The sequence below is a fragment of the Haliotis cracherodii genome, unplaced genomic scaffold (assembly GCF_022045235.1).
Source record: "Haliotis cracherodii isolate W230 unplaced genomic scaffold, xgHalCrac1.p SCAF_22, whole genome shotgun sequence".
NCBI classification, from domain to species: domain Eukaryota; kingdom Metazoa; phylum Mollusca; class Gastropoda; order Lepetellida; family Haliotidae; genus Haliotis; species Haliotis cracherodii.
In genome coordinates, this window is record NW_027266278.1 from 1315687 (window position 1) to 1330789 (window position 15103).

General features: G+C 43.6%; 1 protein-coding gene across 1 annotated transcript; it reads right to left on the reverse strand.

The window, feature by feature from the left end:
- Nucleotides 1-673: 673 nt before the first annotated feature.
- On the reverse strand, nucleotides 674-10912 carry LOC139471147 (endoglucanase E-4-like). The gene is made up of 11 exons (XM_071253411.1): nucleotides 10733-10912; nucleotides 9348-9564; nucleotides 8362-8535; nucleotides 7351-7535; nucleotides 6439-6598; nucleotides 5369-5480; nucleotides 4840-4990; nucleotides 3258-3402; nucleotides 2268-2433; nucleotides 1333-1523; nucleotides 674-813 (listed from the first exon to the last, which is right to left on the reverse strand). The coding sequence occupies exons 1-11, from the start codon at nucleotides 10910-10912 to the stop codon at nucleotides 749-751; spliced, it is 1746 nt and encodes a 581-aa protein (XP_071109512.1). The 3' UTR covers nucleotides 674-748.
- Between the last annotated feature and the right edge of the window lie 4191 nt (nucleotides 10913-15103).

The following is a 15103-nucleotide window of genomic DNA, read 5'->3' on the forward strand; positions in this document are numbered from 1 at the left end:
GTAACCAAAGCCGCATGGATCAAGGAATGAAGTCTTTCCTTAAGTTTGTCATATGACAGTGGAGGTCAGTGAAGAACTGTATACCTTCTTGGTGCAAGTTTCATGTGTGCTTGTTGCGACGGCGCCTGGTAACAAATGCGGACCAGACAAACCTGTGATCAGTATCATGAGCAATGATCCACGTCTTCGGGGAAGAAAGCCACTGACAACCAAGACATCAAGTATGACCGCCCGATACAGTCAAGTAAGAGTCAGTGATCATGGAGAGCCACTGACAACCAAGACGCCAAGTATGACCGCCCGATACAGTCAAGTAAGAGTCAGTGATGGAGGTGATTAACGCCCTCGGTAAACTTATGAAGGTGACTTTATTTCTTTCAGTGTGACGTTGTTATATAATTATGCGGACTACTATTGCATGTTGCAAATGAACCACATATTGGTCTAATTTTAATCGATATTGTTCCTTTTACGCTCAATGAAAACTTTCGGGGGATAATCGGCGTTTTATATATTATTTTCTCCAAACTCGGTTACTTCAGCTCTTGAAATAACGGTTACTGTATCATTGGTGACTTAACGATAAGACAACAACGACAAACCCACTAAACATGCTAAACAGAAAAATAGAACGGCACACTTATATACAGAAGAAATAACGCTGAACAGGGCACATATATCTTTATCATTGATAACTTGTGAAATCAATAACGATAATTCCACAATGTCACAGTCTATCTGTGGGTGATCATTGAGGACAGACAGGCTGCAGGGGGCTGGGAAACTGATTACCATTGGCCAGATGCTGAAGACCTGAAACATACAATTGGTACAACTATAATAAAATCATGAAGATTTTGATTGTTTCAATATATTCTGTCTTGCTCATTATTAAACATCTGTTTATTGCACAATGCAGTAACACATGGAATTGAAAATTGGATATTAAAACATAATCAACAATGTTTTATCGATGGACTTGATTGTTCCCAGGTATTCGTCAGAATGACTACGGGACCAGGATGAATCAAATCTCGAATAACAGAGAAGTTCGACTTATAAAAAGCATCGCCACTTGCCAATGTTTAACACATGTATTCTCATTTCTTAAAAATACATTGGTTCTAAAATACATCTTAGTTCAATTTATGAAGGATTATGAACTCTGCTGAGTTAATCAATACAACGATCCCGTGAATGAATGATGAATGTTTAAATCAGTCGACTTCGGTTTAAATCAGTTTATTAACACGATGAACTGTTTGTAATCAAACAGGATTATTAATAATAACTTATAATTATACATATCAGCCCTATCAGTTCCCAACGTACCAGCTACGCTTGATTGCAGGCCGGCGTTGTAGTCGCAGGCAACTTCGTTCCTCATGGTGTCGTCCCTGTCATCACTGTACTTGTCGTTCTGGTCGGGCCCGCCGACCATGGCGCCGTATAAGACTTGAGGGTTGGGGCCTTTGTACTTCTCCATGTCCCAGGAGCAGGGTGCGGGGAGCAATGGACACGAACTGAACATGAGAGGACATCAACTGGTAATGTTCAGCTATTAATTAATTTCTTTCTACTTGAAAGGATATGGGCTCCATGTTTGTGATGATAATCTGCTCAACGATACACAGTTCGGTTCTCTTGCCCAAAGCATTGCAATGAACACTTTGGGTTCAATTCAGTTATTTCCACATTACTTGTAGTTTGTATTTTATTATTACTAATGTAGTTACATATATTTACTAACTACGTTAATTGTTATGAGAGTCCTCCAAATGTAGACGAACAAATATAACTAAAGAATAACACGAAACGGAGAACTTTCAAAACAAAACAGAAACTAAGATTGAAACACATCTAGTTCGCTGCCATTCTGATCTGAGCTTTAGCGTGAGCATATGCCTATATTTGTTTGTTTGTTGTTTAACGACCAGACAATCCAGTGATTGATATCATGAGCATCGATCCACGCAATTGGGATACGATTAAATGCATCAACCAAGTCAGCGAGCCTGACCATCCGATCCCTTTAGTCGCCTCTTACGTTGCCGAAGACCTATTCTACCCCGGAATCTTCACGAGGCACATATGCCTATAACAAAGACAGGACAATCTAGTAAGTGTGCAGGGCGAAGTTCAATCCTCAAAACATCATATACATATTACTTTCTACCAGGATAAATGTTTTTCAAAATTTATCGTAAATGTGGATAAAAAAAAGTAACAGGTAAACGCCAGAAATATCGGCCGATGGTTGACCTTACCTTGACCGGTGATGAAGTCTCTGTGGGGGGTTGTTTCCAAACCCTGCAATAAAACTCCTTCCGGTATCTCCAAGAATATAGTGGATCTGACCTATCGCCCACTGGCGGTACTGCGAGGTATTGATACCTTCATCCGCTGCCACCAGAGCCAGGTACGCCATGTTAGCTGAAGGAGGTCACAAGCAGTTAGATATATTTTCAGGTTTTAAATTTTATCATAATTGGATATAAAAGTATTTATTCCATACCCGAGGAATAACCGTACAGAACGTTGCATCTCATCGCCAGTAGATGAAAATATAATTGGAAGAATACATCTCATTATCATTGAAGACAAGTATCAAGGCCTCTGATGTTATATTCTATGAATACTTAGTACTCATTTAACAATCCATAAATACAAATATTTTAGCGTCTATTCATAACCAAGGAATAAAGTTTATCGTTTCATAAATACACGAACTCTCCGTATGTTGACTTAATGAAACTTCTGTGAACGTTACTTCATGAACCAAGAGAAACTGCAAGGATGTCAATATAAAACATCCTATATTCCTCAACAATCAATCTCCACACTTTATGCTACCCTAGCCTTTTCACTTTACTTTCACATTTGAGAGCCAAGTTTTTTTTAACTAATACATATATCAAATTAAATATCTCTTTCACATGTTCTCGGTACAAAAGGGTATATAAAATCAAACCCTGTTAACATGGACCCCGTTTATACGGAAACCTGATTTTCCGGACGATTACTGTCAGTAACATGTAGATAGATATATTCAAGACACCCCAACAATTAGCCGTTTGTTCGGAAATGTGTTGATTTTTGGACGATTACTTTAGGATTAACGAGATTCCGTCCGTATTAACGAGGTTCCATTCGGATTAACGATGTTCCGTCCGGATTAACGAGGTTTTGTCCGGATTAACGAGATTTCATCCGGATTAACGAGGTTTGACTGTACTCTTATTTGTCCCGCAACCAACCTGAATATCGGAGAGGGCCCCACTTTAACCTGAAGGCGAGGCAGTTGGGCGTATAGGCGACAGTTCCCCCAGGTAGCCAGGCGTTGAAGGTGGCTACAATGTCCTGTTGATAGATGCTTTTCTTGGTTGCCTCGTACAACAGAACCTGCAGGTAAGTTGGTGGGTGTTAGTATATGTGCTTGGGATCTTTGGCCTGCACATGCAGACAAACCTGGCAGTGGAAACAGCATCAATCCACACTGCCTTCCACGACTGAATAAAGACCAGATCTCAACACATCAACACACTTAACATTCCCTTCCGGAATCTCCTCTGTACCCTATATTATGTTGATAGAGCAGTAAACGTGAAACACTGTGTCGGGTTGCAGTGTATGTTGACACAGGCTCTATTAATTGCATGCCTCCGTGATATTGCCGAATGTCAGTTTAAAACAACATCTACACTTCATCTACCCTCCTGAGAAGTCGATTATGGGTTGAGAGAGAGATGAGGAGTGTGTGTGTTGGGTTTAACGCCGATTTCAACAGTATTCCAGTTATATCGCGACGTGTCAACTTGATGTGGGAGTTAGGCCCGAAGTGATGCAGGTCTCAGACGTTTACCACTTCGGTGAAACCCACGAGCACAGGTATGGTGCTGACAAACCTAGAAACATAATCATTTACCAAATCTGAAACAATTTCGGTCATAGGTTTCTGGCGTGCCCAAGGGACGCAACTCTGCACAGCGAATATCGGCGCCTTAGACGACATGGCCACCCGTGCCCCCAGAGAGAGAGAGAGAGAGAGAGAGAGAGACAGACAGTCAGACAGACAGAGACAGAGAGACAGAGAGTCAGAGAGTCACAGACAGTATTGAGGGGAGGTGAAATGGGCTTTAACATCGCGTTCAAGATCATTGCACTTATGTAGCGTCTGTGTGCGTGTGTGTGTTAGTGTTAGTGTTAGTGTTAGTGTGTGTGTGTGTGTGTGTGTGTGTGTGTGTTTGTGTGTGTGTGTGTGTGTGTGTGTGTGTGTGTGTGTGCGCGCGCGTGCGTGTGTTTGTTTGTTTGTGTGTGTGTGTGTGTGTGTGTGTGTGTGTGTGTGTGTGTGTGTGTGTGTGTGTGTGTGTGTGTGTGTGTGTGTGTGTGTGTGTGTGTGTGTGTGTGTGGCTGCTTGTACTAGTCCGGACTAATGCCGATTTTATAGTGCTAGCCCGCTGAAATGTCATGTCGCAGTTTAACATGAATACCCCACTTAGACACAGTATGCTCCGTGCAGACCAATACTTGTTTTTGACCCAGGCAGGGTAACAACAATTACCATCTTTTAACGTCTATTGGAATGACGCAGCCGGGGACGGAACCTTGAAAGGTTATAAGTTGGGAGAGTTATTCAAAGTTCGAGTCCCGACATGGGTACAATGTGTGAACCCCATTTCTGGTGTCTCTCGCCGTGATATTGCTGGAATATTGCTAAAAGCGGCGTAAAACCATACTCACTCACTCACTCACTTACTTTTTGACAACCATGCCAACCATTCACAAACAATTTGTATTATCTACCACACGTTGAGTTACACTTTTGAACGTTTAACTTACATTAGCGCCACCATTTTTTTCATCCCACGAGAATCCCCATGCCGGCCCCGGTATATAGTGCTGTTCTGCGTCAGCCAAGTACTGGTTATCTCCCGTGGCTTTGTACATCCAGATGGCGCCCCAACTGTTCTCGTCAGCGAACCCATATGACCTGCAATATCCAGTGACTAACGTTGCCAAGAATAGAAGCTACACCAATCACCATGGAATTATAAATTACTTCGTTGCTGTGTTAACATTACCGTCGCCGACCAATGGCTTTAGAGGATTCAGGGAAATGATTTGCTAAAAAGAGTATTTGGAGTATGGAGGTCATAGAAAAAGAGTGAGTGAGTGAGTATGGTTTTACGCCGCTTTTAGCAATGTTCCAGCAATATCACGGCGGGGGACACCACAAATGGGCTTCACACATTGTACCCATGTCGGGAATCGAACCCGGGTCTTCGGCGTGACGAGCGAACGCTTTAACCACTGGGCTACCCGACCGCCCCCATAGAAAAAGAGATTTCCCTGTATGTAACATACTCACTTGTAGAAGTCGGAGACATCCGGGACGCTGTCACTGTACTTCCCTTGGTGAGCCAGGGCGTACGTATACAACTGCTTCGCATGGGTCAATAGTGTGGAGGAATATGCAGGATCTACAAACAAATCACCAGTACTCTATACATGTGATTACGCTTTACCTAGAGAACGGTGTGATTGCTGTATTTAACACAGCTTTAAAAAGAATATGGGGGGCACAGGTGGCCCAATCGCCGCAATTCGCTGTGCAGAGTTGTGTCCCTTGGGTACGCCAGGAATTATTGTTGGTTCGAATCCCAGTTCGCCCCGATTATGTTTCTAGGTTTGTCAGCACCATACCTGTGCTTTTAGATTTCAGCAAAGTGGTAACATCTAAGACCTGCATCACTTTGGGCTTTCCTCACCAATATAAACTGGCACGGCTCTTAGCCTATTTCATTAAAATCAGATAAATCAAAGTGCAGTAGCGAGAACAAAGATCTGATTTTAATGAGATTGGGCTCTAGCGCACAGCGATTTGTAGCAGCTTACAGAACTGCACCACTGACACCGCCACCACCTCTCCCCTCTCCTCCCCCAAACACAAACCCCACCCATTCGTCACCACTCGCCCCTTTCCGTAACCTGCAAGAAGACTCGTCCCCCTATCGATGAATGTAATGTAACCAATCAGAATGCGCGTATGATTATAAGTTCTTCGTCATAGAATCCCTAAGAAATATTTTTTGATTTTACATATGTTTTGCGTCTAAAAATATACCCAAGACACAGTTAAATGTATTCAATCATACTGTATAATTTCGCACGTCCCGATGTGCTTTAAATTGCATCTGAAATATATATACTATATGGGGAAATATATGTGAACCATTACGCAACGAGTTGACAATTGTTTTAGGTATGCCTGTTTGCGCTAAGACGGAACCCGGTCGCAAAAATGGCCATGAGAGGGGCACGACTCGCTATTCGGCTTGTCCCGGAATAACACGAGTTGGTCACGAATGCAACCCCATCATCTACTCCCCTTCCTTCTCCCCACCTCCCTAAGGGGCAGTACCGCCAACTTTACCTCACCTTTCTGTTTAAATGCAATGGAGCCAGCCGCCATTGCTGCTGCAACTTCCATGGCAATATCAGACCCATGGTTGTCAGCATCTATCTTGAACGTAGGCCTGTTCTGGTTCATGCGTTCTGGGCTCGTCCACGTCGAGTGTTCATAGGCACCGTCTCCTGTCTAATATAGCAGCCCGGGGTTGATCGTTGGACATAAATATGTGTATAAGGAACCATCCCAAAGCATCCCAATACACGTAGGGCATGCAGTGAGTGAGTGAGTGACATGTGGCTACAAAAACCTGTAAGTCTTAGAAGGGTATTGGTAGGTGAATTACAAAACTCAGCATCAAGAATTGCAATGCCACCGTTCCAACAGTACATGTTCGTGTTACCGTGTGCATGGACCTACATGACAAAGCAATGAGTTAACCGTTGAGCTACCCGTCAACCCCACAACCGTTTTAAGGATAAGTGAATGTTGTTTTCTGCCCCAATTCTGCATGGGGTTGTACACACTACGTTCCTCCATCTTCTGTGGTTAGGGGCGGTGGGGTAGCCCAGTGGTTAAAGCGTTCGCTCGTCACGCCAAAGACCTGGGTTCGACTTCCCACATTGGTACAATGTGTGAAGCCCATTTCTGGTGCCCCCTGGAACATTGCTAAAAACGACGCAACACCATACTCACTCACTCACTCACTCACTCACTCACTCACTCACTCACTCACTCACTCACTGACAAACACGAGTGACCAGTGACGAAGGGCAACTACCATGGACAACAGACCAACATAACCGTGGATCGTATTGCACACCAATGGTCACTGGTTCCTCATTCGTCTTTAGCTACACAGAGAATATGGTTGGATATAACTTGTTCCGATTGTTAACTGATACAGACTAGTATTCAAGACAAGAGCCATGTCCCCATACCTGTACGTATAGTTCGTCCTGTTGGGTGTGACACTTGATGAAGTAGTCCAGAGGCCACTTGATGCACTCGTACATCTTATCCAGTTGACCCGTCTTCTCGTAGGCGTCCTTGTATCTGATCAGACCCCAGGTCAGGAAGGTCGTGCTGAACGCCATGGGGAAGTTGAACTTTGTATTGCCTCCGGCTAAAGAAGATAGGGAACTAGTTGTTGTTGGTTATGTTTATAATTTACCAACATCTTCACTTGACACTCGCCTTCATACGCTGCCCATGTATGGAGTTCCCACTCCCCTGTCCAACCGCATCTACCACCAAATTTTGTTCTACTACTACATCCATTCAACCACCCACCAGTCCATCCCCCAACAACTCCCTCACTACAGTCATTCAACCACCCACCAGTCCATCCTTCAACACCTTCCCCGCTACAGCCATTCCCTTGTCTCCTAACGCCGTGTCCCCCTCCCTCTGTATTGTCCAACTCACCGTCATACCATCCTCCAGTCAGGTCTTCCCCATCATCTCCCTTGTCTCCTAACGCCGTGTCCCCCTCCCTCTGTATAGTCCTACTCACCGTCATACCATCCTCTAGTCAGGTCTTCCCCATCATCTCCCTTGTCTCCTAACGCCGTGTCCCCCTCCCTCTGTATAGTCCTACTCACCGTCATACCATCCTCTAGTCAGGTCTTCCCCATCATCTCCCTTGTCTCCTAACGCCGAGTCCCCCTCTGTACAGTCTAACTCACCGTCATACCATCCTCCAGTGAGATCCTCCCCGTTATCTCCCTTGTCTCCTAACGCCGAGTCCCCCTCCCTCTGTACAGTGGTAGTCACCGTCATACCATCCTCCAGTGAGATCCTCCCCGTTATCTCCCTTGTCTCCTAACGCCGAGTCCCCCTCCCTCTGTACAGTGGTACTCACCGTCATACCATCCCCCAGTGAGATCCTCCCCATTATCTCCCTTGTCTCCTAACGCCGAGTCCCCCTCCCTCTGTACAGTGGTACTCACCGTCATACCATCCCCCAGTGAGATCCTCCCCGTTATCTCCCTTGTCTCCTAACGCCGAGTCCCCCCTCCAAGGGATCCTGTTGTCAGCGGGGAGTTTCCCGGATCTCTGAGCCTCGTAGAACATCATCGACTTCATCAGGACCTCGACATAGTTGTACTTGGTGGCCTGGGCACCTTGCAATAAATACCCACAGGTGTTTACGTTAACGTACAGTGGCACAGTTGTTAAAACACACTGCCATGTAGAAAGTGGACAAATGTAACAACTATTATACTTGGGACAACACTTGTTCTGAGTAAAGCACACATTCTCGTACTTTTGGGGGTTGAGACCCATTCGGGATTCGATCCCACACTACAAGAGTGAGGCACCTTATCGCCAGCACACAGTCAGCGATGTAACCCACTCAACAACCGAGGCTTCAGTTGTTAATCCACGAAAACTGAAGGGAGAGGGCTTATGATATGATCGGAACCATACACTGGTCTTTTTAGTTGAAATTTCGTATGATTGTTGACATGGTGAACGTTGTGATAAATTTAACAAATCTGAAGCACACTTATAGCTCCAAGACATTCGCTATGTTGTAGGCGTTCAATGAATACAGTTTATTATTGTTCAAAATACAGGATACTTACGTTATGGTTTGGAATCACCCTTCACGAAATGTAATCTACATCGTCAGAGTTTGGACCCGTGAGTATCCGGGGTAGAATGGGTCTTCAGTAGCCCGTGCATGCCGTTTAAGGCGACTATGCTTGTCGTAAGAGGCGACTAACGGGATCGGGTGGTCAGGCTCGCTGACTTGGTTGATGCATGTCATCGTATCCCAATTGCGTCGATCGATGCTCATGAAGTCAATCACTGGGTTATCTGGTCCAGACTCGATTTTTTACAGACCGCCGTCATATAGCTGGAATATTGCTGAGTGCGGCGTTAAACGACAAACAAACAAACAAACGTCAGGGTATGACTTGATACATACCTGCAAACGTCGACACGGCTGGTACTGTCTGTTGGGCATGGGTAAGATCCCTGAGCACCCCCGTCGCAGTGATGACAGCAGCACCGCATCTGTGTACCATCATCTTGACACACAGGTGTTCGCCTGTGTAGTGGACGCCGTCCGGGGGCTTATTGACCATCTGCAGCTGGGTGAAGCAGGATGCGGACGAGGGAGAGATGACGTCACCATCATATTGCTGGGAATTCAAAACGCCACACACTTTGATTAAAAAGTAAGTGCCAGTATTTAAGGGGGTGTGTAAGTTCCATGTCGTTCCATTGTTTTACGTCGCTTTCAGCAGTATTTCAGCAGTATTTCAGCAATATCACGACGGGGGCACCTGGAATGGGCTTCACACATTGTACATGTATGGGGAATCGAACCCGGGTCTTTGGCGCGAAGAGCGAACGCTTTAACCACTGTGCTATCACTCCGTCCTGCATGTTTCATGTAAAGGTCATAAAATGTGATTTTGATAACCTACATCACTTATAAAAGAATATTTGACCCGTCAAGATCCGAGGTCGAATAGGACTTCAGCAACCCATGCTTGCCGTTAAAGGCGACTATACTTGTCGTAGGATGCGACGAACGGGATATGGTGGTCAGGCTCGATGATTTAGCTGATACGTATCGTATCTCACTTGCGTGGATATATGTTCATACCATCTATCACTGGAGTGTCTGGTCCAGATTATTTACAGACCGCCGTCATGTAGTTGGAATATTTTTGATTGCGACGTTAAACAACAAACAAACAAATACAACAATATTTGATATCTGGAGTTTCGTAAGTGGGCCTTTGGTGGTGAACCTTGATTGAGACGATTAGGTAAAATGTGTGAAATTAGAAGCCTTTACATCAGTTGCTGTCCGTTATGTAGTTAACACAGAAACTACGACCTCTCCTCACGATTGTTTGTTTGCTGTTTGTTGTGTAACGCCACACTGATTGTTTGCCATAGTAAGGATGTGTGGGGTGTTCATGCTATCAATCATTGGTTTGTCTGATTCAAATTCGATTTTTTTTTATGGGTCTACCAACATTCCCGCTACATGACGGCGGTCTGTAAATATTCGAGTCGTCACAAGACAATCCCAGGATTGATATCATGAACAGCGAATCATTGTGTACTGTAAGGCTTGGATGATGAGTTATGTGTAACAAGTTATCGATTTCTATTCACAATACCAAATAATCGTTTAAGGTGTATCCAATTTGTAGAACAGAAATAGGTCCAGTTTATAGGCCCGAAATTGGTCCCGTTGGAATTTAGAGTTATCTCTCTTTGATCACTTCAAATATATTGAATTGAAAAAAAATGTTTTTGCTATCAAATCTAAAAATAGTTGGTGTTCCTTACGCTAACGTCCTTGACCGGCGTGCTGAAGGTCACGTCTAGCTCCCATCCCAGGGTGTCCGCCTTCAGGTCGAAACAGAACGACCCCAGCAACGTCTGTCCCTGTTGACTCGTCACCTGCATCGTTGTCGTCATGTCGCCGAGGACGCTCCATGCCAACGTTGACAGTAACAGTAGTAGCATTGTCTGAGGAGGTTCATCACGTGTGTATTGAGTAGTTACGGAGGACGTTTTACAATTCTGTATTTATGTTCGTTTGTGTAATTTGTGGAGAGTGTTGTGCAGAGTTGCGCCCCTTATAGCTGCAAGGATCCTAGGATCAAGGCTTCCAACCCCGCTGATACATCAGTTGGGTTCAAAACATCTATGATCTTGGGTTTAAATACAGTGGGTTAATCGGCCTGATTATGTTTGTAGGTGTGTCAGCACCCCAAAGTGTAAACGTCTAAGATCTGCATCACTTCGGGATTTCCACTCAAGCTGACATGCCGCGATATAACAGAAATGCTGTTCAAAGCGGCGTTAAAGCCAACTCACTCACTCTATCACATGTATCCGGTTACACATAAGAGTCGCAGTTAAAAACGTCAAGGTCTCAGGGGTATTCATACTCGAATTTAAATAAGGACCCATTCCGTAAAGTAAAGTATTGAGCTAATGTATAATGGCACAGCTTTTAGCAGTTTTACGGTAGTAGTAATCGAAGGGTATCGTGATAACTACGCTTTGCTACCTAATAATTTCATGTTTTGTACCAATTTGTACAGTTTCCGTTGCCCCGATTCTCGTAACATTTGTCATCAAAGTTTCAATCTGATATCATCTGTTTACCCCTTTCCCTTACCGCTGGATAAGTGTGTGAGTGAGTGTAGATTTAGGCCGCTTTCAGTAACATTTAAACCATATCACGGCGGGAGACATCATAATTGGCCTTCACACATTGTACCTACATGGGTAATTCAAGCCAGGTCTATGGTCTACTGGAGCGCCTCTGTGGTCTAGTGGTTGAGCGTCCGCCCGGAGAGCAGAAGGTCCGGGGTTCCACCCCTGACCGCGTCATACCAAAAGGCGTTAAAAGATGGTACTTGTTGTTACCCGGCAAAAAGGGGATAAAACAAGGAGTGGTCGGCTCGGAGTCTGCATACTGTGTCTGGTCGGGGTATTCGTGTTAAACTGCGGCATGGTATCTCAGTTTCTAGCACAATAAATCGGCATCAGTCCGGACTAGTACAAGCAGCAACACACACACGTACATGTACGTCGCTATAGAAGTGCAATAATCTTGGACGCGACGTTAGACCCCATTTCAGTCTGTACGTGCACGATTCCCCTTTTAACGACATTGCTACTGTTAAAACTGAAGTCCAGCAGGTCCCCGCTTACTCACCAGTGAAGCAGGTGTCACTGTATTTATTTGACATAAAATAACTGTGGAAAGTAATGTTTTGAGTTTTGTGATATTTACTTATCCAAACCTACAGATCTCTATATATAAATGAAGATTTCAACAAATATAACCTTATAATTATCATTATAATGTACTAAACGTGTTAAATACCTTTAACATACCTTTATGTGTCTGCTATCAGTTGTCACACTGCTGGCCACGCATGTTCCAGATCTTATCGTGACGAGGACGTTCTATGGGAGTGTCAAGGTCGCGTCTTAAGGAATCAACAGCGTTTTCTGGTGAAGAAATCACAACAGTCAATATTTGTCTGGAGCAGTTTGTTATTGGATAAAATGCGTTTTATAATTTAATGATAAGAAATATATTTTAAGTAATTATACTATACTACTCAAAAGAAGTTAAGAAATTCCCAATTCTTTCGTATAACTGTACTTAATCTGGCATAACACACAAGAGAATTTCTATATCCATCGCCAGATAACATCAAATCAAATGTTTTACTTTCACATCATCAAGGCAAATGTTGAAAATCGATGTGCAAAACGACAGACAAACGATGTGACAGAAATACTGTTCAAAGTGGCAGCTAACCCAACTCACTCACTCTATCAAATGTATCCAATTACATGTACACATTATTGTTGCAATTAAAGACGTCAAGATTTCAGGGGTGTTCATATTCGTATCTAAATGAAGATAAATACAAAAAGACAGTCAGTAGAACTTTCACATCATCAAAGCAACAGGCGCTTAATAGCAGGTGTAATTGGTCCTTTTTCAAGCTTTCCTTCTGTCAATAAAGCTACAAAATCCTTTCCATGTCAAATAAAAATCCAATAGCATGAAGCAGAGTCGATTGTACAATTCCGGCTATATCATTAACAAGTATCCTGCCCTATCGATGGCACCCGTCACAAACACATGCAGAGGCAAGTCAATTGTTCATTTGAAAAAATATAGGAACATTTGGTACATTTGGTACACTGATGCGTCAAATTTGGTAATGTCCTCCACATGTCTACCATAAAAACTTTTGAAAGCTTCACTGAGGCCTTGAATGTTGTAACCTTGATCAAACAACTTTTGAGATAGAGTCGTATGATGCTCTTCGAAATCTTGGTAGAAACAGCATGCTCGATTTCCTCTCAGAAGTTGTAAATAGGTGGAACATCATACCAAAACACGTCAAAACATTGTTGTTGTTACCTGCATGGCGCTCGGCTTTAAACAAGGACTGTGTGGCGTATCCTTGTTAAACTGCGGCATGGTATCTTAGTGGGTTGGCACTATAAAATCGGCATTAGTCCGGACTAGTACAAGCGACCACAACGCGCGCGTGAATGCAAGGTCGCTAAATAAGTGCAATAACCTTGGACGCGACTTTTAACCCCATTTCACCTCACCTCACCTCACCTCACCTCACCTCACCTTCTGATGGTTCTCTTGCCTCCACAGTAGAGCCTGTTTTTCCTTGAAATAAATACCGAAGCAGCACATATTTACCACTCACAAGCACCTGTTGAAATTGACCATGATATTGAATCCCAATCACCGATCTATCATCAGCTATTATCGTGCTTATTTTATATAGACGGGCATGGTATTTGCGGCGTTAAACAACAAAGAAACAAAACAAATCCTAACATGGTATAAGTAAGTCAAGTAATGCAACATGTATGGCAGCATGATAACTGTGAAGGAAATCTCTCAAAACCAAACATCAGTACCATCAACTTTTGACTGGGCGAACACTCTAACCACCATGCTACCCGACCGCCCCTAATACGATCAAGGAAGGAATTCGTACCATGTGGAACAAGGAATTTGGGATCTCAGAAAAGAATCAAGTTGAGGGATAACTTCATTCCTTGATCCTTGGGACATTTTTTATACTAACCATGGTGACCATGGATACAGTTACATCTCTTGGTTCAAGACTATTTGTCAGAATTGGAAATAAATGCCATCTGAAGTGTTCTGAGAAAACAATACTTGAAATGCTGGGCTCCTCATTGCCTTCTTTGAGAGGCATTAAGAAGTTGTAGTCCTGAGTAAGGATAAGATCACAAGTGATCACTTGCTTGATAACTGTGTTAGAACCTACACCGAAACGCTGCCCCTAATTGTAATAAAGAAGTTGTTCATCCATGTATCTATTCCTTACTTCCTCATTGGTAACCATCTCTGTGACATTCAGGGACAGGACATTTACACTGGAGGTAGGCCTCTCCATGGGCACCAACTGTGCTCCCCATGGTGTCATGGTTTGTCTAGGCTTATGAAAATGATTGTATCTCAAAACAGGGGATCTGGCCAAGAAGTCTACCTTAATCTTCATGTTTATCGATGATCTGATATCATTCAATAACGGTCAACAAGCCAATTCCCTTCCACTGATTTACCCACCTGAACTAGAAATAAAGGAGACCAGTGAGACCGCCCCTTAATGTGTCATATTTAGTTCTATGTGTGTCAGAGTGACAAAACACTCTCTACAAGACTGTATGACAAGAGGGTTGACTTCAATATTCCAATTGTCAACATTCCCTTTATCGCGAGCAATATTCCTGCAGCTCCAGCCTAGGTGTCCACATTCCGCAAATTTTGAGGAGCTCTTTCTCCGAAGATTTCAAAGAGCGTCTTATGAGTCCTGGCTTCAAATGTGTTCGATAGGATTACAACATTCAAGGACTTAGCAAAGTTTTCAAAACGTCCTGTGAGAGACACGTGGAGAATACATCCAACTTTGACTCACCAGTGTCCAAAATGACGTCCGATGTTTTTCCCTATTTTGATTTGAACCACATGTTCACGTCTGGGTTATTTCAGGTGAACATTTTATTTGCCTTTGCATGTGATTATGACGGTGCCACTGTTGGGGCAGGATGTGCTAATTTTTTGCAAACTCCTGGTGTCATCAGTTTTTGATCGTGATTCACATATACATACTCATGATGACGTCG